Source organism: Meles meles, chromosome 6, assembly GCF_922984935.1.
Source record: "Meles meles chromosome 6, mMelMel3.1 paternal haplotype, whole genome shotgun sequence".
Lineage (NCBI taxonomy): Eukaryota > Metazoa > Chordata > Mammalia > Carnivora > Mustelidae > Meles > Meles meles.
In genome coordinates this window covers 104,980,321-105,004,336 of record NC_060071.1, presented here as the reverse complement: position 1 = coordinate 105,004,336, position 24,016 = coordinate 104,980,321, and the positions used below count along the sequence as shown (strand labels likewise).

The window sequence follows — 24,016 nt, the reverse complement described above, 5'->3', positions numbered from 1 at the left end:
CCTTTCTAACCTACCTTAGACCACCTATTAATACAACTATAGTAATTAAGTCACAAAATTTTTAAAGTCAATGTTGCCTTAAAAATACAGTTCTTTAGTGATCACTTAAGTAGTAAAGTGACCATTTAGGTGGTAACAACTTCAATAAATTCAGAGTTTATCACAGAGAAGCTGAAAATCAGTATCCAAGGATAATCCAATGTAAAAACCAAAAGGAATCAGACAATGACTGTATCCAAAAGTGATTGTGTAGACTGAACTTATTACATAAAACATTGCTTCAGGAGGGGCGCCTGGGTGGCTCAATGGATTAAGCCTCTGCCTTCGGCTCAGGTCATGATCTCAGGGTCCTGGGATCGAGTCCCGCATCGGGCTCTCTGCTGAGCAGGGAGCCTGCTCCCTCCTCTCTCTCTGCCTGCCTCTCTGCCTACTTGTGATCTCTGTCAAATAAATAAAATTTTAAAAACAAAAACAAAAAAACCATTGCTTCAGGAAAAAATAAAAAAGGTAATTCAGAGTTAATCTAAAATATCATACTGCATGCCATTCTGAATGTTAAAAACTATTAGCAGTCAGGGTGCCTGAGTGGCTCAGTCAGTTCAGCACATGACTCTTGATCTCAGCTCAGATCTTGATCTCAGGTTGAGTTAGAGCCCTGAGCTGGGCTCCATGCTGGGTGTGGAGCGTACTTTTAAAAACAAAACAAAACAAAACAAAACAAAACAAAACAAAAAGGAACCCCCCCCCCCAAAACTAAAAACTATTAGCATAGGGGCACCTGGTTGGCTCAATCCACAGAGATGCAGCTCTTGATCTCAGGGTTGTGAGTCTGAGCCCCACACTGGGTATAGAGATTACTTAAAAATAAAATCTTTAAAAAACAAAAACAAAACTAAAACTATTAGCAGAACTATCAATCTATAAGACAATATTCCAAATCTAAGGAGAAAGAGTTCTCCCATTAGGATAAAGAAGCTGTACCCAGAACAGTTTTGTACTTAAAACAAAATCTCTAGACAAATTAGAAATGTATAATATGGCATTTTAAAATATCATGGCATTTTCTTTAATATAGGTAAGTCTATTTGTGTGTAGACATAATGCACATGCATACAATAGAGTTAAGATTTAGAAGGGATATGCCAAAATGTTAACTAAAGTGTTTCCTCTGGGTTGTGGTATTATGGATGATTTTATACTCTTCTTGGCATTATTCTGTATTTTCCAAAGTATCTATAAAGAACAAGGATTTTTTTTCTAAGATTTTATTTGAGACAGAGAGAGAGAAGCAGCAGTGGGGAAAGGAAGAGGAAGAGGGAGAAGCAGACTCCCTGCTGAGCAGAGACCTTAATGCAGGGCTTGATCATGCGACCCTGGGATCATGACATGAACCCAAGACAGATGCTTAACTGCCAAGTCAGGCACCCCAAGACCAAGGATTTCTTTTCTAATTAGAAAAACATTCGATCTATTTTATTTTAGAATACAGACATTCCTTTTTTAAAACAAGTTTTTATTAACTGAAAAATGTGTACACATGGTAAAAAATTCCAACAGTATAAAAATATCTGCAATAAAAAATAGGTCCCACTATCATTCCAGACCCTGAATTTCCCTTTTCAGAAGCAACCACAGTCAGATTTCTGGTCTTTTAGCCTAGAAACTTTCTATGCATGTACAAGAATATATGCCTAATATACCGTATATATTTTTAAACACAAATGAGAATATACATTTGGCAATATACCTTGCTTTTATAATTTAATAAATCTTAGTGATTATTCCAAATCAACACACTTAGAAATATTTCATTCTTTTTCATGGTTACAGTATTCTATTATACATTTACACAATATACTTTAGAGTGTCTTATACTGATGGACATTCAGGCTGCTTTCATTTTTACAAACAACAAGGCAGTGCATTAAAATAGTTTTAACATACATGCATTTATATCTCTAGATACAGAATATCTCTAGAATGGTATTTAAGGGTTAATAGTAGCCGCCTCCCAGGAGAGAAGCTAGATGGCTCGGTTTAGAAGAGGAAAGAGACTTACTTTATTTATATAGCTTTTTTTTTTTACTCTTTTCTTATACCATGTGTAATACATATTCTTTATTTTTAAAATAACATTAAAAACCATTAAATGCTCAACCACACTCATTATAATGAGAAAGGCAAATTAGAACTATGCAAGACATCATTTTTACTCTAGGAAATTGGGAAAAATTAAAAACGTTTTATAATTCTGTCTTTGAGAGATAAGAAGGAAAGAGCCATTCACTTCAGAGTAGGAATATAAAATGATAAAACTCACTAGAGGGCGATCTGCAACATCCGTTAAAATTTTAAATGCTCACATTCTTTGATCAACAATTCCACTTATACAAATTTATCCAACTGATATATTCACACACGGATTAAACAATATATATAGGAATAGCCACTATATTAGCAAAAGATGAAACAATCTAAATGTCCAATAGGTGACAGGTTCAATAAATTTTAGTATAGCCATACAACGGATTACTATACAAGTTTAAAAAACCAATGCACCTAAGTAATGCTATGAAGCAATCTTTAAAATATATTAACAAATTTAAAGCCACTGTAAAAAATAAAAGTTTAGCTATAGGAATATGCTTGTATATATAACATAACCCGAGGAGGATACTCAAAAAGAGTAGATGCCTCTAGAGAGGGGAACTGAATATCTAAGGCACAGAAATAGGGAAAGTCTTCAGTTATACTGTATATACTTTTGAATCATTAAGATTTTGCATTATATGCATTACTTATTTGCAATTTAAAGGAAACTTATTTGTTAGATGATATACTATATGACCATCCTTATAAAACAGATATGCACAGGGCAAACTTCTTGGGTCTCTCCTTCTTCAGGAGTTTGTACTATCACTCTACTTATCACATAAACTTTGCTTTGCACCCCACTGCAAAACAAAAACAAAAATCACAAACACCCACACACAAAAACAGATTATGTACAGAAGTCTGCTATAATAAAATTAATCAAAATAAACACTACATTATGTTTGCTGCCCGTAACATTTTAATTAATCACAGCAATAATTCTTACCTAAATAATTGTTGAAAGTTTGGTTTAACAAAGTTTGCTTCAATATTTTGTCTTATGCATATTATATGGGTTATTCCATACTTCTGTAGTATAGGTAGCTATAAAAAATGAGAGACAGGGAGAGAAATAGTTTAAAATACAAAACATCATCTTATTGTAGCACAGATGTTTGAAAATATATAAGGACTGAACATTAGAATTAGTATAACCACATCTGAACTTTAAGTACAGGGAATTAAAGCTAATTTTATAATAATATCCCTGAAATGATCAGCAAGATATTTCAGTGATTCAAGATTAATATATACTACATAACCTCAAAAGGCTAAAAGGATTGTTTAATATAATTTTAGAGCTTGCTGAGACCTTAAAGATAATTTATTTCGGAAACAACACTAGATAGTGGTTTAAAGGCACGAGCTTTGGAGTCATGAGAGCCCAAGCTCTATATTCCAGCTCTGCTAATGATGTGAGCTCTGTGGCTCAGTTTTACCATGTGAAAACAGGGAAAATACTAACCTTTTCATTGAGTGGTGTGACAAATTATGTATGTCAGGTGTTTGGCGCAATGCCTGGAGCACATGGCAAGTGTTCAGTAAGTGGCAGTTACTGTATGTATATTGGCAATCTTTATTTTTTAGAAGTAACTATTATAAGGCATAAGCAATTACTGAACATCACTGACATAGTTAAAAGCAGTACCACGGCCCAAATCTCTAGACTACACCATGCCTCTCCCAAAATACTTTTTCTACTACAAGCCAGAATTAATTTATACAGTTCACAGACTAATGACATTTCAGTTTAAAAATTCTTCTGAAGTTAAAACTGGCAACTCTAAATGATATTATATTCTGTGGGGCTTTTTGGGCTCTACATTTAAAGCAATTTAATATGACAATCTTAGATATATCAAGTTTTTATTTGCAAGTGATTATAGGTTTTAGTGAATATAATGTGCTTGATAATGTACACAGCATGTTATATACATATACAACATATGACATATATATATAATGACATACTAACAGAATGTAAATTGCATGAGAACAAGGACTTTGTTCGCTGATTCATATACATATGGGTAATAGTACCTTGAACATATTAACTGTTCAATAATTATCTGTTCAATAAATGAAAGAACAAAATCATCCTGTCAAGAGGAATCAGAATTCATAATCTTGGGTTTTCTATGATACTTTCAGCTTATACTCCTATATATTTAATTCTCACTTTCTGCATTAAATAGTCCATAATAATAATACTAATAATTCATAAGAGAAATCAAAGAGTAATTTATATTTGTTATGGACTGAATATTTGTGCTTCTCTAAAATACATATGTTGAAGCCCTAACCCCCAAGGTGATGGAGGTAGTAGGAGATGGGGCCTTTAGGAGTTAATTAGACAGATTTAGATGAAGTCATGAAAGTGAAGCCCCATGATGGAATTAGTGCCCTGATAAAAGGAAGAAATATCAGAGCTTCATCCTTCTGCCATGGGAAGATGCAACAGAAACACAGCCATCTCCAAGCCAGGAAGAGGGACTTCACCAAAATTTAACCAAGCTGCACCCTGATCTCAGATTTCCCAGCCTGTACAACTGTGAGAAATAAAATTGTTGAAACCACTGGTCTATGGTGTTTTATTATAGCAGCCCAAGCTAAAAATGTGGATTTCAAGTTTTAAATGTTAATTTTTGCAGCAACTTTTCCTATGTCTGGCAGAGATTAGATAGAGTTTAATTACCTTATTTCCTGAGTGCATCATGAGTTAGAAGAAGGGAGGTAAGCATTTGGTAGGATTAATATTTAATCAATGTTCCATATTCACATTTAATAAACCTCCAAAATGTATTCAACATCTATTCTTGTTTATACTTGATCTGTGATACATAAAGTTTTCATATCTACTTTATTAGTGTGAGAAACCACAGAAGATATACATAACTATGGATAAAAACCTGCTTTAACAAGCTTTAAAGACATATTAGACTATTAGTAAAAAAACAAACCTTAACAAAATAGGACTCAAATGTAATAGCACACAGTATCTTTTACTTTCAATGGATTTTCATTTACATAAACCAAATTATGACCTAATCTCATACCTAGAAACTACAGAAAAGCTGCATACAAAGTTAACGGTTCAAATGTATTTGAATGCAATAAAAGGTAAACTAAATGAGTATTAGAAAACGAGTTTATTCCCTAAGGTTTATCTTTATTATTATTTATTATTGTTATATATTTTTTAGACGATGGTATGAAAAGGAGTATGAGCTGTACTATGGTAATTCAGAGTGGGAAATAATCAAATTTTGCCATAGAAACTTGTCCTCAGTCTAATTATTAGACCATTAGTAAAACTGAGGGGGAAGAGTTTTTTTTTTTTTTAAGATTTTATTTATTTATTTGACAGAGAGAGATCACAAGTAGGCAGAGAGGCAGGCAGAGAGAAGGGGGAAGCAGGCTCCCCGCTGAGCAGAGAGCCCAATGCCTGGCTCGATCCCAGGACCCTGAGATCATGACCTGAGTCGAAGGCAAAGGCTTAACTCACTGAGCCACCCAGGCGCCCCAAGGGGGAAGAGGTTTTGAGGAGATTTATAAACAAATACTTGTAGTTTAATGTGACAAATACTGTAATAGGTCTATTTCTAAAATGTTGTAGGAATACAAAAAGCAAATACAATCTAAAACCATCTTGAAGGCCAGTATTTTGTGAATACTACATTATTTGATTTTTATCTTAAGTTACAGTTAAGTCTAAAGTTCTCTATATTTTCCTTAGTACTTTTTATTTTCACCAACACCCCCTTTCCATCCTAGCTGTAGGCCATCAAAACTAGGTTTACTCTTAAATATGCTTCAACAGTCAAAAGGGCTTCCAGTTTCAAAGAAATTAATTAAAAAAAAAAAAAAACAACTCCCTATTCATCTAAAACTCATAAATACATTAAATTAAATCATTAAAGTTAAAAATTCTACAGTTTTTTCTTTTTTAACAAAACTTACTGTAGGTAGATATCATACACAAGAATACTGACTTCTAAATAGGGTATTGGGGAAAGCATGTGGTATGTTTCACATTATAATTCAAAACCAATTAGTAGCACTGTCCTAATTCACAGGACTGAATCCTCTAGGAAGTGGCAACAGAATTGCTTCATATATTAAAATGAGATTTACCCTGTTAACTGTGTTAACTAAAGAAATCCATTTCAGTTTGACTACACTGGAGACAGATATACATGGTATAACACTTTACAGCCTGGAGCATCTAGGTCTCTGAAGTTTGGAAAAACAGAAATAGGATTTTACCAATTAAAACAAACGTGCAGGGGCACCTGGGTGGCTCAGTGGGTTAAAACCTCTGCTTTCGGCTCAGGTGGTGATTCCAGGGTCCTGAGATGGAGCCCTGAATCGGGCTCTCTGCTCAGCGGGGAGCCTGCTTCCCCCTCTCTCTCTCTGCCTGCCTCTCTGCCTACTTGTGATCTCTGTCTGTCAAATAAATAAAATCTTTAAAAACAAAACAAAACAAAACAAAAAGTGCATACACATGCACACACACACATTTACTCTTGATAAAGAAAGATTAACTAAAATGTCAAATATACTTATTTGTGATTTGTGGTGACACATTTGATAATCACTGGTCCAGTAATATTTAAAGAGGTAGGTACTCCAGAGTAACATGCAATATTTATAGACCTTCCTTAAAACTCTTACTACTAAAAAGAATTTATTCCAAAAAAGCTGGTTAATAGTCTCCTGATGAACCAAACCTTAAGTTCATACCTTGCTTTTCATAGCAGAAGAATATGGACCTAAAAACAATCCAGGTAAAATTTCCTAGGGGAAAAAAAAAAGTTGAGATATTTACCATTAACAACTTAAATCTATACAAACTATGTACCATATAAGTGGATTTGTGGAGTATTTTCATAATTGTTATAGTAATTTGCTTTAAGAGTCTCATGCTCTACTGACTGAGCTAGCCGGGCACTGAGTAATTTGCTTTAAAAGCTTATAATTTAGGGAACATTTCCTAGCCACACGGAGCTGGGAAGAGAAATGTGCTTTATATATCAAATGAGACACTTAAAATTTAAATATAGTTCTGAAAAGTCAGATATCTGGGGGCGCCTGGATGCCTCAGTGGCTTAAGCCTCTGCCTTCGGCTCAGGTCATGATCCCGGGGTCCTGGGATCAAGCCCTGCATCGGGCTCTCTGCTCAGCAGGGAGCTTGCTTCCTCCTCTCTCCTTCTGCCTGCCTCTCTGTCTACTTGTGATCTCTCTCTCTGTCAAATAAAAAAATAAAATCTTAAAAAAAAAAAAAAGGTCAGATATCTGAACTTCTACAGTGCTTTTTAGAAGCAGTTTGGGTAAAATTATCATACTACATGACTGTCTTTTTTTCTTGAAAAAAGAGAAGGGTAGAGAGACAGAGGTGAGAAGGAGAGAGAATCTTAAGCAGGTTCCCTGCCCAGCCCAGAGCCTGAGGAGAGGCTCAGTCTCATGACGCTGAGAATATGACCTGACCCAAAATCAAGAGTCCCAGTGCTTAACCAACTGAGCCATATAGGTGTCCCTATATGACTGTCCTTCATATTAATAAAAATCTCTAATTTTACTTACATTCTCTGCGACAGTTTAGAAATAAAATAGGCATAAAGAAAATTACCTCTTTGGAATTACACAAAACCTTATTCAGCCAAATCAAAAGTAGCACAAAACACAAGATTAGTACTGTTGTTACTTATTGTTAATAAAAGTATTATTGCAAAGTTTAAAAAAGACCAGTATCAAATGTTTGCCTACTGTCAAGAGTTTCAACAATTTTAAATAAATATCTTCCAAACACTGGATTAAAATTTATTCTATGTAAGTTCAGTATAGAAAGATTTTAGTTGGGCTATATCATATCCTAGATATTAATACAGTGCAATTTTTCAGTTCAGTTCTATGAAAATTGTTACTATTTGTGTAGAGGTCTGATTTCTCCTACCAGCCTCTTGTGGGCAGAAATTACATTTACTCATCTTTGCATTCCCCACAGCACCAAGTAAAATGCCTCATAAGTACTCAGATACTTTTAAAAAGAGAATTTTCACTAATAGAGAAAAGAAACAGATTTTTATAATTCAAGGTATTCCTGAGAACAGGAGACACTGTTAGCAGAGTGACTGTAAATGGTAAGAAATGCAAAAGAAAAACAAACTGCTATGAGGGTTAACTATCATTTTATCATTCCATTTTGGGAATATTCCACTCAGTCTTCTGGAGGACTTTACTGTGGAAGTGGACTGGAAATCAGACATAAAAAGGAACAATTACTCAAGAGTGATCTGCTTTATAGTCAAGTCTTTTGGACTATCTAAACTAGACATTCACAGGAAACAGTTTTCAAAAGGAATAAAATATTGTACCCAATTTTTCAGATAACGAAAAACAAAGTGATTCTTTAAGCATATACATATATTACTATGTCCATGATTCTAATCTAAGGAAGAAAGGCAACAATTCATTTCCCATCTTTTTAAGATCCATGATTAACCTTAAATATGTTGATTTTTAAAATACTTAATGATGAACCTATAGATCATGAGCCAACAGGTCTCAAATCCTTTGTGAAATTAGGTTATTTAATAATGATAATAGTAATACATGTGGTTTGAATATTATCTTACCTGCATCTCTCGTCTCATAGGGTAGGTCCATTCCTTAACCATGGAAGGAAAACACAAGAATAAAAGTGAATGACAGATAAAAAAAGATTACCCAATTACAGGTTAAAGATGTGACATACAAGTGTATGGATTTTTTAAAAAAATACATTGTACTTTAAGAATATTCTATAGATTGTTGGCTTTGCAAACACTTGAAAATTTAAGTTACAATGATTAAGGGGCGCCTGGGTGGCTCAGTCGGTTAAGCATCTGCCTTCAGCTCAGGTCATGATCTCAGGATCCTGAGACAGAGCTCCACCTCATGCTCCATGCTCAGTAGGGAGTCTGCTTCTTCCTTTCCCTCGGCCCCTCTTCCTGGCTTGTGTACTCTCTCTCTTTCTCTGAAATAAATAAAATCTTGGGGGGGGGGATGATTAAGGTATTCTTTAAGTAACTATGCTTCCAAAATTATGATTATGTTACTTCGTACAGTGGATGGAATAGCTCATTAATTAAAGAAATTTCTCCCCAAAACTGATCCTCCAAATCAGAAACGCCAAATAGCCTTCTTGTGATTCATGTCAACTTTAACCAACTGGCAGCAGATAGCTAAAACACCGTGTGAGGAAAGACTTAAGAAGAGTACTGTGACCAATGAGCAGTTTATGTAATGGATGAAAGAATGTTAAATCATAGGTTTTTGCCATCCCTGATCTAAACCACTAAATGGTTATCAAACAGCCTTTTTCATATCTCGCTTGGGCTTGATCTGTCTTTTAGCAGTTTGATTCCCTTTAAAGATATACTTTATGAAAATATAGAGTTCATTCTCTCTTTGGAATGCAGACCAAAGTAAACAAGTTGGAAAATAAAGCACATGTCAATGGCAAAGGACAGAAAACATCTTAAAAGCTAGGTAAAGGGATGCCTAGATGACACAATCGGTTAAGCACCTGATTCTTGGTTTCAGCCCCAGCACCTCTGCACTCAACAGAAATCTGCTTGAAATTTTCTCTCCCTCTTCCTCTACCCCTCCCACTTGTTTTGTGTGTATACCCTCTCTCTTGCTCTCCTCTCTCTCTAACATTAATAAATGTTTAAAAAAAAAAAAAAAAGTTGGGAAAAGAGGAGCGCCTCAGTGGCTCAGTCGGTTGAGCACTCACTCTTGATTTTGGCTTATTTTGGCCCAGGTCATGGTCTCAGGGTCCTGGGATCAAACCCTACATTAGGCTCCTTGAGAGGTAGGGAGTCTGCTGGAGATTCACCTCCTCTCCTTTTGCGCCTCCCTCCCCAAAATAAATAAATAAATCTTTTTTAAAAAATAAAGAAAAACCTGGGAAAGAAAAAAGCAGTTACAGTGAATTGAAAAGAAGAATCAAATAGAGTACAGATAGTCCTCATTCGTAAACAGACTGCATCCCAAAAGTTTCTAACTTGGTTGCTTACAACTTAGAATTATAAACAGAAATGAGGTTTCTAAAGTTAAAACTGGAAAAGTTTTTTTAAAAATCCTTTATTTTCAGGGGAAAGGAATTAAGGGGTACAAACTTCCAGTTATAAAATAAGTCACATGGGGTTCCTGGGTGACTCAGTTAGTTGGGCAACTGCCTTCGGCTCTGGTCATGGTCCTGGAGTCCCAGGATTGAGTCCCACATGCGCTCCCAGCTCTGTGGAGCATCTGTTTCTCCCTCTCATCTTCTTCCCGCTCATGCTCTCTCTCACTGTCTTTCTCTCAAATAAATAAATACAATCTTTAAAAAATAAAAATAAAATAAGTCATGTGGATGAAAAGTATAGCATCAGGAATATAGCTAATAATTTGGAATAACTTTGTATGGTGACAGAAGTTAACTACACTTATGGTGAGCAATGGGCAGTGTACAGAACTGTCCAATCACTATGTAATATTCCTGAAACTAATATAACATTATATGTCAATTAGAACTACCTTACAACCCAGCAATTACACTACTATGTATTTATCCAAAGGATACAAAAATAGAGATTGGAAAGGCACATGCACCCCAATGTTTATAGCAGAAATGTCCACAATAGCCAAAATATGGAAAGAGCCCAGATGTCCATCGACAGATGAATGGATAAAGAAATGGTATGTATACATAAGGGAATATTACTCAGCCATCAAGAAGAATGAAATCTTACTATTTGCAGTGATGTGGATGGAACTAGAAAGTATTGTGCTAAGCAAAATAAGTCAGTCAAAGAAAGACAACTACCAAATGACTTCATTCATATGTGGAATTTAAGAAACAAAACAGATGAACACAGGGGAAGGGAAGGAAAAATAGAATAAGAAAAACAGAGAGGGAGGCAAACCCTAAGAGACTCATAACTACATGTAACGAACTGAGGATTGATGAGTGGAGGAATAGGGTAACTGGATGACGGGCATTAAGGAGGATACTTAATGTAATGCGCAATGGGTGTTGTATGCAACTGATGAATCAACTAAATTCTACCCCTGAAACTAGTAATATACTATACATTAACTAAATTTATTTTAACTCAAAATGTTATTTTAAATGCTTTGTGACTGAAATAATTCACAGAAAGCACGTGCCTTGTCAAGCCAATTTCCAGTGAATGCTGGATGCAGACAATTTCTACAACCATATATAGTGACCTGCTTAGAAGTCAATTTGTGGGGCACCTGGGTGGCTCAGCTGGTTAAGGGTCTGCCTTCAGCTCAGGTCATGATTCCAGGGTCCCAGGACCCCTTCTCAGCAGGGAGTCTGCTTCTCCCTCCCGATCCTTAGGCGCACTTGCTCTCTCACTCACTCACTCCCTCTCAAATAAATAAAATCTTAAAAAAAAAAAAAAGTACATCTGCACATCTATTCTTCTAATCTAAACTTAATTAAGTAAAATTAACAAACAATGAAGGGGTGCTTGCCTCAGTCAGTTAAGTGTCAAACTCTTATTTGTCTCAGATCATGATCTTGGCGTAGTAAGATCAAGCCCTGTATCGGGTTCTGCGCTCAGTGGAGTCTGCTTTTCTCCCTCTCCCTCTGCTCCTTCTGCCTATCCACCCCCCCCCCCAAAAATCAAACAAACCCCTTTTCACTTTTAATTTTAGGTAACAGAAAAGTTGAAAATAGTACAAGGAATTCCCTTTACTCTTCACCTAGATTATCCAAGTCAGAAAAGTATTTTTAACACATAAAGTAGAAATGTTATACATCTGTAACAGAAATCTTAGCTAGGATGCAATGGGGAATTATATCAGAGGGCTGCAAGCTATCAGAAGGGAGGAGGGGAAAGGGGGAAATGCAGAAAAGGGGGAAGAATATGTCTGTTTTGTAGAACAAGAAGTTATGGCTAGGTGTTCCACCAGATACCCTCTTCTGTGAGCCAGTTTGAGCCAGTTTGGAGGTGATACCCTGCAAAGAAGTCCCCCCTGAGTTGCCCTCAAGTTACCTCTGGCTCATTAGAATACTAAGATCTCCTCCCAAGGGTGAGGTTTTCCAACCATTTTTTGAACACACAATGTACACACTAGCATGGTGACATACTAAGCATGAGCAGTTGAAACCAAGTGCCTAGGTAACAAAATGTGTAAGTTCCTTAATGTATCAAGCTCCCTGGCCCTGCTCCCTAGCACACAGAATAAATGTTTCATGGATGAATCCCAAGAGGAGACAGACAGTACTTGGAGAGCCATTTCCCTGTCTCCTTGTGACAGGTAATAAAAACTCTTTGCTTTCTTTTCTTTTTTTAGAGAGAGGAGAGATAGAGAAGGAGGAGAGGGAGAGAGAAAAAAATCTTAAGCAGGTTCCAAACCCCTGAGATCACAACCTAAGCCAAAATCAAGAGTCAGACACTTAAGTAACTGTGCCACCCTGGTGCCCCAAAACTCTTTGCTTCCTTGGGTTGTGTTCAATTTAATGCACCCTGAGCAGCAAACCTCTTGAATTTGGCTACAGAACAGACAGAATGGTACTCCTGCAATATAGTCAGCAATTTTTCTTTTTAATAAAGAAGAGAAACAAAGTATTTTTTGTCTTTAGCAGATCTTGGCAATGTGATATTAGTAGGCTATAAACCCCAATAAGCCATATCAGGAGAGGACCTGTTGATCTTTCATGGCCTTGTATATCTGTTCTTTTAAAATGGACGTATAAAAGAACACACAATGGAGTGTTAAAATGCCCAAATCTGAATGTAGAGCTCAATGAACTTTCAGAGGCAATACAACCATGTAATCACGACCCAGATCAAGATTTTTGTCATCTCAGGGACGCCTGGGTGACTCAGTTGTTAAGCACCTGCCTTCGGCTCAGGTCATGATCTTAGGGTCCTGGGATCGAGCCCCCACATCGGGCTCCTTGCTCAGTGGGGAGCCTGCTTCTCACTCTCCCACTCCCCCAGCTTGTGTTCCCTCTCTCACTGTGTCTCTCTCTGTCAAATAAATAAAAATAAAATCTTAAAAAAATTTTTTTTCGTCATCTCAGAAAGTTCCCTCCTCTTCTCAGTCAATATCCTCTCTTCAGAGGTGACCACTGACTGCTGTCACTATAGATTAGTTTTGCCTGTTCTTAAACTTAGTATAAATGGAATCACAACAGTACTATTTTGTCTGGCTTCTTTCACTCAACCTAATGTCTGTGACATTCATCCATGTTGTCTGTCACATGGCTGGCTCAGTTGGAAGAGCATGTGACTCTTGATCTTGGGGTTGTGAGTTTGGACTCCACAACAGGTGTAGAGATTACTCAAAAAAATAAAATCTTAAAAAAAAAAAAAGTAAGGGGAGGTGAGGGTAATGGACAGGGTCATGGACACTGGGGAGGGTATGTGTTGTAATGAGCACTGGGTATTATATAAGACTGATGAATCACAGACTTGTACCCCTGAAACAAATTATACATTATATGTTGCTGGTTTTGTTTTTTTTTTTTTTTAATTTGAGATGGAGAAGGAGAGAACGCATAAGCAGGGAGGAAGATGAGAAAGAAGGAGAAGCAGCCAAATGTGGGTCTTGATCCTGAGATCACAACCAGAGCTGAAGACAGAGGCTCAGCCGACTGAGCCACCCAGGTGCTCCTATAATACATTACATATTAATTTTTAAAATATCAATGGAATTCCTAAGTAACAGAGTAGGCCTATATTTGGCTGTATTAGACACTGCCAAAAGTTTTCCAAAACCAATTTACACTCCCATCAGCCATGTATGGGAGTTCTAGCTGATCCACATCCTTACGACGGCCTTATTTAAAATGATACTGTATATGTAAGGCATAAGACAAAGCACAGGACCTGATCAAAGAGGGAAGTAAGATCAACACCAAAAAGCTGAGTTCTCCCAAAAGGCAACATTCTCATTGAATGATAAACTGGGGAGATTAGGGAGGGAGGAGAATTTACCTCACCCCCATAGAAATGAGTACTCTTGCCTTTGAGTCTGAGCAAAATGTGGTGGTAACAGTGGGTTGGGATCTTCCTAACCACAATCTGGCCTTTGCTCAACTTTAGCATTAAAATTCAATTATTTTTGTGAGGTCAAGTGAAAATTCAGTGTCAGGTGGTCCTAGGTAGATAGTGTCCATTGGTTCTTGAGAGAAGCAAATACATTTTCTTTCTGGAGAAGCATGCCCTAAACCTAGATCAGAAATAATTCACAGAGATAAGTTTAAACGAGCTCACAATTAAAAAAAAAAAAAAAAAAGAGGAAATGAACCACCATAAAAAACAGATACAACTGAATCACATTCACAAAGGCTGCAGATGTTAGGACAATGAAAAATACAATACATTTAGAGTATCAAAGGTATGAGAGCATCAAAAGTATGAGCAAGGATTAAGAAATTTATTTTTTAGGAGAACCAAAAAGAATATGTAGAAATGAAAAAACGCAAATGAAATTAAAAATTGGTGGGACAGGCTAAATAGAAGAAAGGTTGTAGTTAAAGAGAGAATTTGTGGGATAGCTGAGTGGCTCAGTGGGTTGGCCCTCTGCCTTCCGCTCAGGTCATGATCTCAGGGTCCTGGGATTGAGCCCACGCAGCAGCAGGCTCACGGCTCAGCAGAGAACCCGCTTCCCGCCACCCCCCTTCTGCCTGCTTGTGATTTCTGTCAAATAAATAAATAAAATCTTAAAAAATAAAGACAATTTGTGAACTGGAAAACAGAACTGAAGAAATAACCTAAATTCAGAGCTGGAAAATATGAAGAGTTAATACACATATAAGATAGAATTTAAAAGTCCAACATCCATAAAATCTAAAGTCCAGAAGGAGGATAGAGAAAATAGAGATATTACTGAAAATTTTCCAAAACTGGTTAAAGATACCACACATCAGAAATAAGCAACCCACTAAATCCCAAGCAAGATAAGGGGAAAGAACTACACAGGCAAATAGCAGTATACCAAACACAAAGCAGAATTTCTTTTTCCAGACTAAAAGCAAACACAGGAGTGGAAAATAAAATGTCCAAAAGACCTTCACATATGCAGCCAATTAATTTCCGGAAAGACAACAAGGCAATTCAATTGAGGGGGAAAAAAGTCTTTCAACAACTGGTGCTGGAACAAGTAGATATTTATCTAGAAAATAGTTGTCTAGTAAATAAAATGAATTCTGATCCTGACTTCTCTCACCACCCCCATCTCAAACCCTCCACACACCTAAACATCTTGCCTGTCTTCACTGTTTCATCTATTTCCAACCCTTGATGACAGGTGCCTGTCACATAATAGGTATTCAATACATACTTGATGAATAAATGGGGGAGAAAAGTGTGTATGTATAAACACAAATGCAAAAATGACAAAACTTCTAGAAGAAAACAGAATACATTTACAACCTTGGAAAAAGCAAAGATATCTTTAAAAGGGCACAAAAGATTTTTTTAATTAAAAAAAATTATTGGGGTGCCTGGGTGGTTCAGTGGGTTAAAGCTTCTGCCTTTGGCTCAGGTCATGATCCCAGGGTCCTGGGATCGAGCCCCACATCAGGCTCTCTGCTCAGCGTGGAGCCTGCTTCCTCCTCTCTCTCTGCCTGCCTCTCTGCCTACTTGTGATCTCTGTCAAATAAATAAATAAAATCGAAAAAAAAAAATTATTAAGGGCTGCCTGGGTAGCTCAGTGGGTTAAGCGTGACCTTCCACTCCAGTCATGATCCCAGCACCCTGGGATAGAGCCCAGCGTCAGGCTTCCTGCTCAGCAGGGAGTCTGTTTCTCCCTCCCCCTGTTATTGTGCTCTCGCTTTCTCCCTTTTTCTCTCTCCCTCTCAAATAAATAAAATATTTTTAAAAATTTATTTAAGGGAGAGACAGCATGCAAGCACATAAGCAGGGGGAAAGGTAGCAGGAGAGAGGGAGAGAATCCCCAAGCACACACACTTCCTGCTGAGCAAGTAACCCTACAACGGGCTCCATCTCAGGATCCTGAGATCACGACAATTATCACACAATGAAATAGTATTCAGTAACAAGAAAGAATCTACTACTACTCCTAAGCACAACATAGGAGATTTCATAGATATTCTGTTCCATGAAAAAAGATATAAACAGGAGTGCCTGGGTGGTTCAGCCATGACGTTAAGCATCTGACTCTTGGTTTCAGCTCAAGTTGTGGTCTCCTGAGCCAATGCCCTGGGCTACATACTCAGCGGGAAATCGGCTTGCAGATTTTCTCCCTCTGCCCCTCCCCCATTCACACACACACTCTAAAAAATAAATTTTTAAAAAGTCATAAACAAAAGAGTCCATTTTACATGATTCCATTTATATGAAGTTCAAGAAGAGATAAAACTAAACTGCAGTTACAGAAATCACAATATTCATTGCCTATTTGGATCCTGCTTATACTGTCCCTCTTTCTCTGCTTTCCCCCAAAGAAAAGGTACTGTTTTCTCTATTTTGCATTTCTACTTTAGGTACAGAGAGCCTAAGTAACTTAACTTTGAGTCTAAACAGCTGACTCCAGAAACACTGACACTATACAGCCTCTCAATGTAAGAAGGAATTATGTAGCAGACAGAGTTGTACTAAACAAATATTGACTGGGGCAACCCCTTTGGTCCGCTCCCTCCTTGGGAGCTTTGTACTATCACTTTGCTATCACTCAATAAACCTTGCTCTGCTGCCCATCAAAAAAAACCCCAAAACCAAAAAATAAATAAATAAAAATAAAATACTGACTGCATAAAATTATGATTAGCCTATAGGGATTAAGAGAAATAAAGTATATAGTTTCCAAGCCAGTAGAGGGGAAAATGCAATCAATTTGTACAAAATGAATGAATGTACATTTAATTTGCCAATATGTTACAACCGTTTTACACTAAAAAGTTTTAAAGAACTTAAGCCAAAGATTCTGTCATTTTCATCATGGTACCCCTAACATTGAGCATAGTGTCTGCTACAGAATAAGCACATGATAGATGTACATTATGGATATATATGGTGTTTTCCTTTTTTTTTTTTTTTTAAGATTCTTGACTAGTCTAATAGACAGTTTTATTTTCCTGAAGAAACTTACCAGAGTTGCAAGAAAGAAGAAAAGCAATTAAAGAAATGTGTACTTTAGGGGCGCCTGGGTGGCTCTGTGGGTTAAAGCCTCTGCTTTTGGCTCAGGTCATGATCCTAGGGTCCTGGGATGGAGCCCCGCGTCAGGCTCTCTGCTCAGCGTGGAGCCTGCTTCCTCCTCTCTCTCTGCCTGCCTCTCTGTCTACTTGTGATCTCTGTCAAATAAATAAATAAAATCTTAAAAAAATAATTTAAAAAAAGAAATGGGTACTTTTGAGTTTATCTAAAATAAAATTTCTAAACTGTGCATGAAAAAACAAAAACAGGGGGCAACTGGGTGGCTCAGTTGGTTAAGCAGACCCTTCGGCTCAGGTTGTGATCCTGCAGTCCCAGGATTGAGTCCCACATCAGCCTCCCTGCTCGGCAGGGAGTCTGCTTCTCCCCCTGACCCTCCCCTCTCATGCTCTCTCTCACTCTCCCAAATAAATAAATAAAATCTTAAAAAAAAAGAAAAGAAAAAACAAAAACAAGAAGACGTATATAGTGAAATGATGTACATATATTCCAGGGAATATCTGGCCCTGTATATGCTAGAAGGCACTCAAAGACACAGCATAAATGTGCTTCCTTCTGGAACATCAATTTTACCAAAAGATTTTTTTTTTTTTTTTTTAAGAAAAAGTGTTTTAGGGGCACCTGGGTGGGTCAGTTGTTAAGCACCTGCCTTCGGCTCGGGTCATAATCCCAGAGTCCTGGGATGGAGCCCCACATCAGGCTCCCTACACAGCAAGCCTAAGCCTAAGCCTGTCCCCCAAACCCTGCTGCTGTGTTCCTGCTCTGTCACATAAATAAATAAAATCTTTTAAAAAAGAAGGAAAAAGTGTTTTCACTGGCTGGCCACTAATTTTTATTTTTATTCATTTTAAAACAAATATGACCATATGGATAAAATGCAAAGCTTACTTGAAGTTTTAAGTGAAATAAGAGGCTTCAAAGAAATTTTGAGCTCCCAAAAGACTGTATACAGTAGAACATGTGTGCTGTATTTCTATAAGAAAGAGGAGTAAAAAGCAAGTTGTATTGCAGGAGACAACGGAAAATTACTCCTATTCACCGGACAAAAAAGCACATAGCCTACTTTTGTGAGCATCAGACTTGCTATAATAGGCATGGATCCTCTGAAATCCAAAAGGCTTTCTCTCACAGATGATTTCATTAAACTCTTCCTAGTGCTAGAATTAAATTTTGATCTCAAGCTTCTACCCTCTTTGTTTACCTAGCCCTGATACCTACCCTAAAAGTCTTAATCCTGTCTTGTCTATCAGTTCTGGTAATGCCTTCAGCATACCAGATCAAGATGTTAAGTCATTCATGCTCACTGTCTTGCTCTACCAGATGCCCATCTGTTTGAGCCTGTCTCTACCAACTACGTCTTGCCTGTATCACAATCTTAATCTCAGCCTGCCCACACTGCTGCTAAAATCCATCACTTTAGAGATGGTAGTGGTAATGGGGCAGATTTCCAATGATCTATTGAGAATTACTACTGTACTTAATTAGTAGAATCAGTTTCCCAAACTCCCGATGACTAGCCAAACAGTCCCAACTATATTTTTCAAACCAAAGCAAGCTAGCTAACCAACATAACCCTAATTGTGAAACACACTGTTTCTATGAAAATTAATTCATAAGTGAATAACATTCTATCATCAATATGTGCTAAAAGATATGGCATATTAAAACATCTTTCATGTTCTCTCCTCCTTCTCAGACAAATGTAATTACATGAGCTATAAAACTGCACTTAGGGGATAGAAAAATGTTCAAAGATCAGTAAATAAGTAAATAAACACAGCAAAGAATATAGGCTGTAACCATTAGATAAAATAAAAACTTAATTTTTATTTTCAGATGGATCAGGCTGGATGAAACATAACAACCTTTAGAAATACCAAGACAGATTATGAATTTTAGTTGATGGGAGGAGCAGTTCAGGGAAAAAAAAATCATCAGAATACTATACTAGAGCTGAGACATTTCACAAAACAGAAAAATTAGTACTAGGGTTTCTCTTCTCCAAAAAGAATTAGCCCTCTTCATAGTAAGCCCTTTCCTTTAATTCTCATCCCTATTTTGCTTCAACCAAAACACAAAGGAGTTTTTCACTCTAAAAACAAGAGACAGAAGGGCATTCAAGTAAGATCCTTTTAAGTCAGTTACTCATAAATCTGGCTGCCACTAGAATTATCTGACTCCATCACAGACCAGTTAAATCCAGAATAGGTGCTGGTAGAGTCCAGGAATGGTTACTTTTTAAAAAGCCCCCTGGGTGATTCTACTCTACAGTCAGGTTTAAAAAGCACCATTCTAAATTTAAGGGATCCTCAATCAAAAATATTAAGCAATTCCCATTTTTTATTCTGTCCTATGGGAATCAAAAGAGAAGATAAAGTGACATTTAAGTTGCCAAATTGCAACTGAAATAAATTATATTTCACTATCTATAAACATTAATTTCTGAATTATAAAATCAATAGCCCTAACTATGCAACTAATTTATTTAAAAATTGACATTGTAAGCTGCTCTTCACTTCTAAAAAAAAAGTACTGTAATCTTGTCACCAGACTCCACTACTAAAACCAATCAAGATTCTTCCATTATTTCAACAAACATTTGTTAAGCTTAGGGTATATACCAGACAGTGTGTCAAGTGCAAGAAACAGTGAGAATAAGACAAGAACACATTGGTGAATAAACTCACTTATGAAAATTTCAGTCTATCATGAAAAAGAGACATTGACCAAAACCATCAGTATGATGTCTATTACAAGTTAGGTATAAAGTACCAAGTGCTACAGAGACTTATAAACCTGGAGGATTAAACTATTCTGTGGAGTGAGAGTGGGAGAGGGGAACAGGAGGAGTTAGCAAAATCAGGGAACTCCTTTCTCAAGAAATGATACCTAAACTTAGATCTAACCCAAGAGCAAATAGTTAATTGGGGGAAGGCAAGCATAGTGCTGGCAGCCACAGAGCGGAAAATGGCAAACACAAAGGTTCTGGTTGGAGGTGGGAGAGTGGAAGGAACCAAAACATTCCAGGAACTGAGAGAAGATGAACATGGTTAGGGAAAACAGAGAAGAGGAAGAGTAGTAGCTCATAATAAGGTCAGAAAGGCAGGCAGAAGCCAGACCACACACCACCTTGCAGATAATGTTAAGAGTTTGAACTTCATCCTTAAAACAGTGGGAAATCACAGCAAAGTTTTAAACAAAGGAGTGACAATCTTTTTGCAAACTGATCTGAACATAGCTAAATTTTTGCTGGGACTATCCTAAAAGAATGTCCCGCCTAATATTTCAAGAAATGTAGAAGTAATATTCTTATAGAGGTGACAAGTTCATCAAGCTGTCACAGACTGATCATATCAATCATTAAGAGCATGCATTAAAATTTCTCTACTTGAATTCTATTTTTGCCAAAACAAGATTTGGATTGTAATTTAGGTCTCCATGAATGCTTCCTAGGTGGAAGAACACTATTACCGGCTAGTCACCGTGACTACGTAAGACCATTTGACACTTTACCTATCTCATGGGACATTAGAAAATTAAGGTTCTGTTTTATTAGTTTATCATGAGTAACTATATGCCCCATTTAATGGTTATTTATAGTTCTGTCTGCCCAGAAAGCACCCTCCATCCTCTGTGGAAATGCTGTTATGGTTTTGGTGGGAGGGCTACCGATGATGAACTTCACACCCCTGGCCACAGAAGTGAGTATATGACCTAGACTGGGCCCCTCATTGTGTTCCCCCCTTTATGGCTATAAGAACTGATCCAAAGGATGGCACATGACCTAGGTTAAGCCAATCCTTCAGATTTTAAATACTGAAGTTCAAAGAGATATTATTCCTCAGTGTGTAAGCTCTGTAAGGGTGTGACCTTGAAGGAGCTGACAGTCAATCTCCGTATCTGTGGAGAAACCAGAGTAAAAGCAGAAACCCTGAGAGAAAAGAGAGACAAGCACTGACAAGAGGCAGAGGCAGTTCTTATGCATTATGATACAGTCTAGTCAAGTCTCCGAGACCAACTGCACCACTACCTTTCTGGATTTAATTACTTCTTCCCCTTTTGCTTAAGCTATTCTGAGTTGGTTTTTGTCACTTGGAACCAAAAGAAAACTAATATCCAACGCTATGAAAAAAGTAATGAAGTTGCTTTCAGTAAATAATATTTGCTTCATTATCTCTAGGCTTTAAGCATTACTTCTGTCCTTGCAGAGGAAAGCTATATAAAATATTTTATAAAATATTTATAAAATTATTTTATAATAATTTTAAAGGAATAAGACATATACACAATCAAAGATTAAATACAAGTCTATAAGCATTTTGAACTAGAAATCACGAGACCAAGGCCCTCAACTGTGTCTTACACTACTGTTACCTTGGCATATCACTTATTCTCAGTAAGCTACAATTTCTTCACTTTAAAAGAGAGAATGCTCTACACTACTTTTTAAGGTTGCTTCCAGAGTGAAATCACTGAATCATATTAAGGACAAAAAGCATATTCCTCATTCACATTATTCCGTATTAAACAAAGAAAAAAGTGTAAATTTATTTTTAAAATAATCTAAATCAACTTTTTCCTATTTAAGAGTCCAATCTTAACATATGAAATTGTGAAAGACTACTACCACAAAGGATCCCTCCAAATAAAAAAATAAGACCCCCAAAAGATAATTCAAAAGAATATTTGGTATAAACGAATGGTTTCTTAAAAATACAGCCTTATTTTCCAATTATTAAGATATTTAGAACTAGAAAATTTTACTCTTTCTTGATCCTACTAGAGTATAACTGAATATCCTTGTCTTGTTACTAATTTAGTCTTCAGAAAACTCTAATTTAGTATCTAATTTAGTAGAGTGTAACACCATTTTATGTTAAACTAGCAATGTGGGGGGACGATTGAATACAAACTTTAGGCAAGGAAAAAAATAAGGTGGAGTACAAAGAACCCCGAAGTAGGCATCAGGGGAACAGGTTCAAAGAATTTCATTCTCAGTATCAACTGCCCTCCAAAGACAAAGTTTCGTGGCTGAAGTTTTTAGATTCAAATGTGCTAGCTTTGTGACATTTTATTCTGCGGGTCAAGGCTTCGCCTCAAACAAACAAAACAACTACTTTGGACAACTTTTTGAAGGCACACTTCGAAAGTTCAGGCCCCAGATCCATTTCACATATGGGGACATGTGTACCACAAGTGAATCGATGACACCAAAAAATCCCTCAAATTGAGATTTAAAACATTACCCTCGTATTGCCTTGGCAATAAAAAGGGGAACCTTACTCAAAGTAAGTCCTGGACGCCGAGTCTCGGGGAGAAAAGACTGTTTTTGCCCTTCCCATTTAATTAAGTAAACCAGACCCAGCTGCCCCTCCGCCAGGGTCTCAGGAGAGGAAAAGGTACTCAGTGAGTGAGGGTCAAAGCACACCGCCCCTGGGCGGGAAGCTCCTCCCCGAGGTCCCAGGACTGTCTCAGGAAGCAACAGGGCTCCGGGGGAGCGGGTGACTTCCACGGTTGGGGCCTGGGGTCGCCCCGCGGCAGAGGAGCCACACGGGGAGGCCTGTGCGTGGCAGTCACCGGACAAACTCACCTCGGCGTCTTCTTTGCACTGTGGGAGCGAGGGGAACTCCAGCTTCACGTCCTCCATGGTCCCGGCCCGGGGCTTGTGGGTGGGGTGGGAGTGGGAGTTATCCGGCCCGCCCGACCCTCGGGCTGCCAGTGGCAGAAAAAGGAAGAAGGGCGGGTGGACCGGAGGACTGACGGGCGGGCAGCGGGCTTAAAACTAATACACGCAGACTAAAGGGTCCCAGCGATTCCGGCGGCGACGGCGACGACAGCGGGGAAGAGGAGGGTTGGGCGGCTCATACCCGGCCGCCATGCTGCTGCCGTCTCCCTCCCCCTGAGTCTCCGCGCCCCTCAGGCCGCACAAGCTCCGGCACAAGCAAGAGCCCTACAACCGTCTCCCCTCCCCGCACTGCCCCAGCCAATCCCAGCCCACGCTTGCCTTCGGCCCGCCCCCCGTGGCCGCCAGGTGTCAGCGCGCCACCGCCCCGCCCCTTCGCCAGAGCGCAGACGCAGGGGGCGGAGCTTCGGAGGAGCAAAGGCCGAAGCTTAGCCGGTGTGGAGGTGTGGAGGAGGTGGGGCTGCGGCAGAAGGGAGGGAACGACTGAAGGTCCTGGGAAAGGCAGTAGGACAAATCAGACCAGCTCTGCCCTTTCCAGAAAGGACATAAATCCCTTCTGTAGTACACCAACGAGCAAAACATCTAGCCACCAGAAACTGGCATCCAAAAGGAAAACTGTAGTTTCTGACCTCAGTATCCTACGCAATCTGTGGTGAGGTTATAACCAAAAAAGAGTAATAAATGAAGAGGTCATCTTAAAACTGTTATGCTATGCAGAAAATGAAACACCCATCCCCTTTAAGTAAACTGAAACGGTGGACTTTTAAGAATACCTGGGAACATGACTAGAAAATCTCAAGAAACAATGGCAAGTAGAAGATCCTAAGAAAAAGAAACTGATTGTTCACTCAGTAAAATATACATCATACTGAAGGAAGGTCTCTCCCTTTCATTCTAAGTTTATGTTGGAATGTTAGTATTATATGAATTATATGTATTAATAAACAACATGGCTTTCAGTATCTTTTAAAAACGAGTTGAGTTTGTTAATACTTTA

The 24,016-nt window shown here is 37.8% G+C and overlaps 1 protein-coding gene across 4 annotated transcripts in view; it reads right to left on the bottom strand.

The window, feature by feature from the left end:
* STYX (serine/threonine/tyrosine interacting protein) overlaps positions 1-23,292 on the bottom strand; it is a 43,620-nt gene extending 20,328 nt beyond the window's left edge. For 2 of the 4 annotated variants that reach the window (XM_046009759.1, XM_046009761.1), the window contains exons 1-4: positions 22,927-23,292; positions 8,790-8,822; positions 6,898-6,951; positions 3,101-3,198 (exon numbers count right to left, since the gene is read on the bottom strand). In XM_046009759.1, coding sequence (XP_045865715.1) covers positions 3,101-3,198; positions 6,898-6,951; positions 8,790-8,822; positions 22,927-22,983 — 242 coding nt within the window. In that variant the 5' untranslated portion in view covers positions 22,984-23,292. The remainder of the gene's footprint in view (positions 1-3,100; positions 3,199-6,897; positions 6,952-8,789; positions 8,823-22,926) is intronic. The other 2 variants (XM_046009762.1, XM_046009760.1) reach the window with 2 other exon arrangements.
* Between the last annotated feature and the right edge of the window lie 724 nt (positions 23,293-24,016).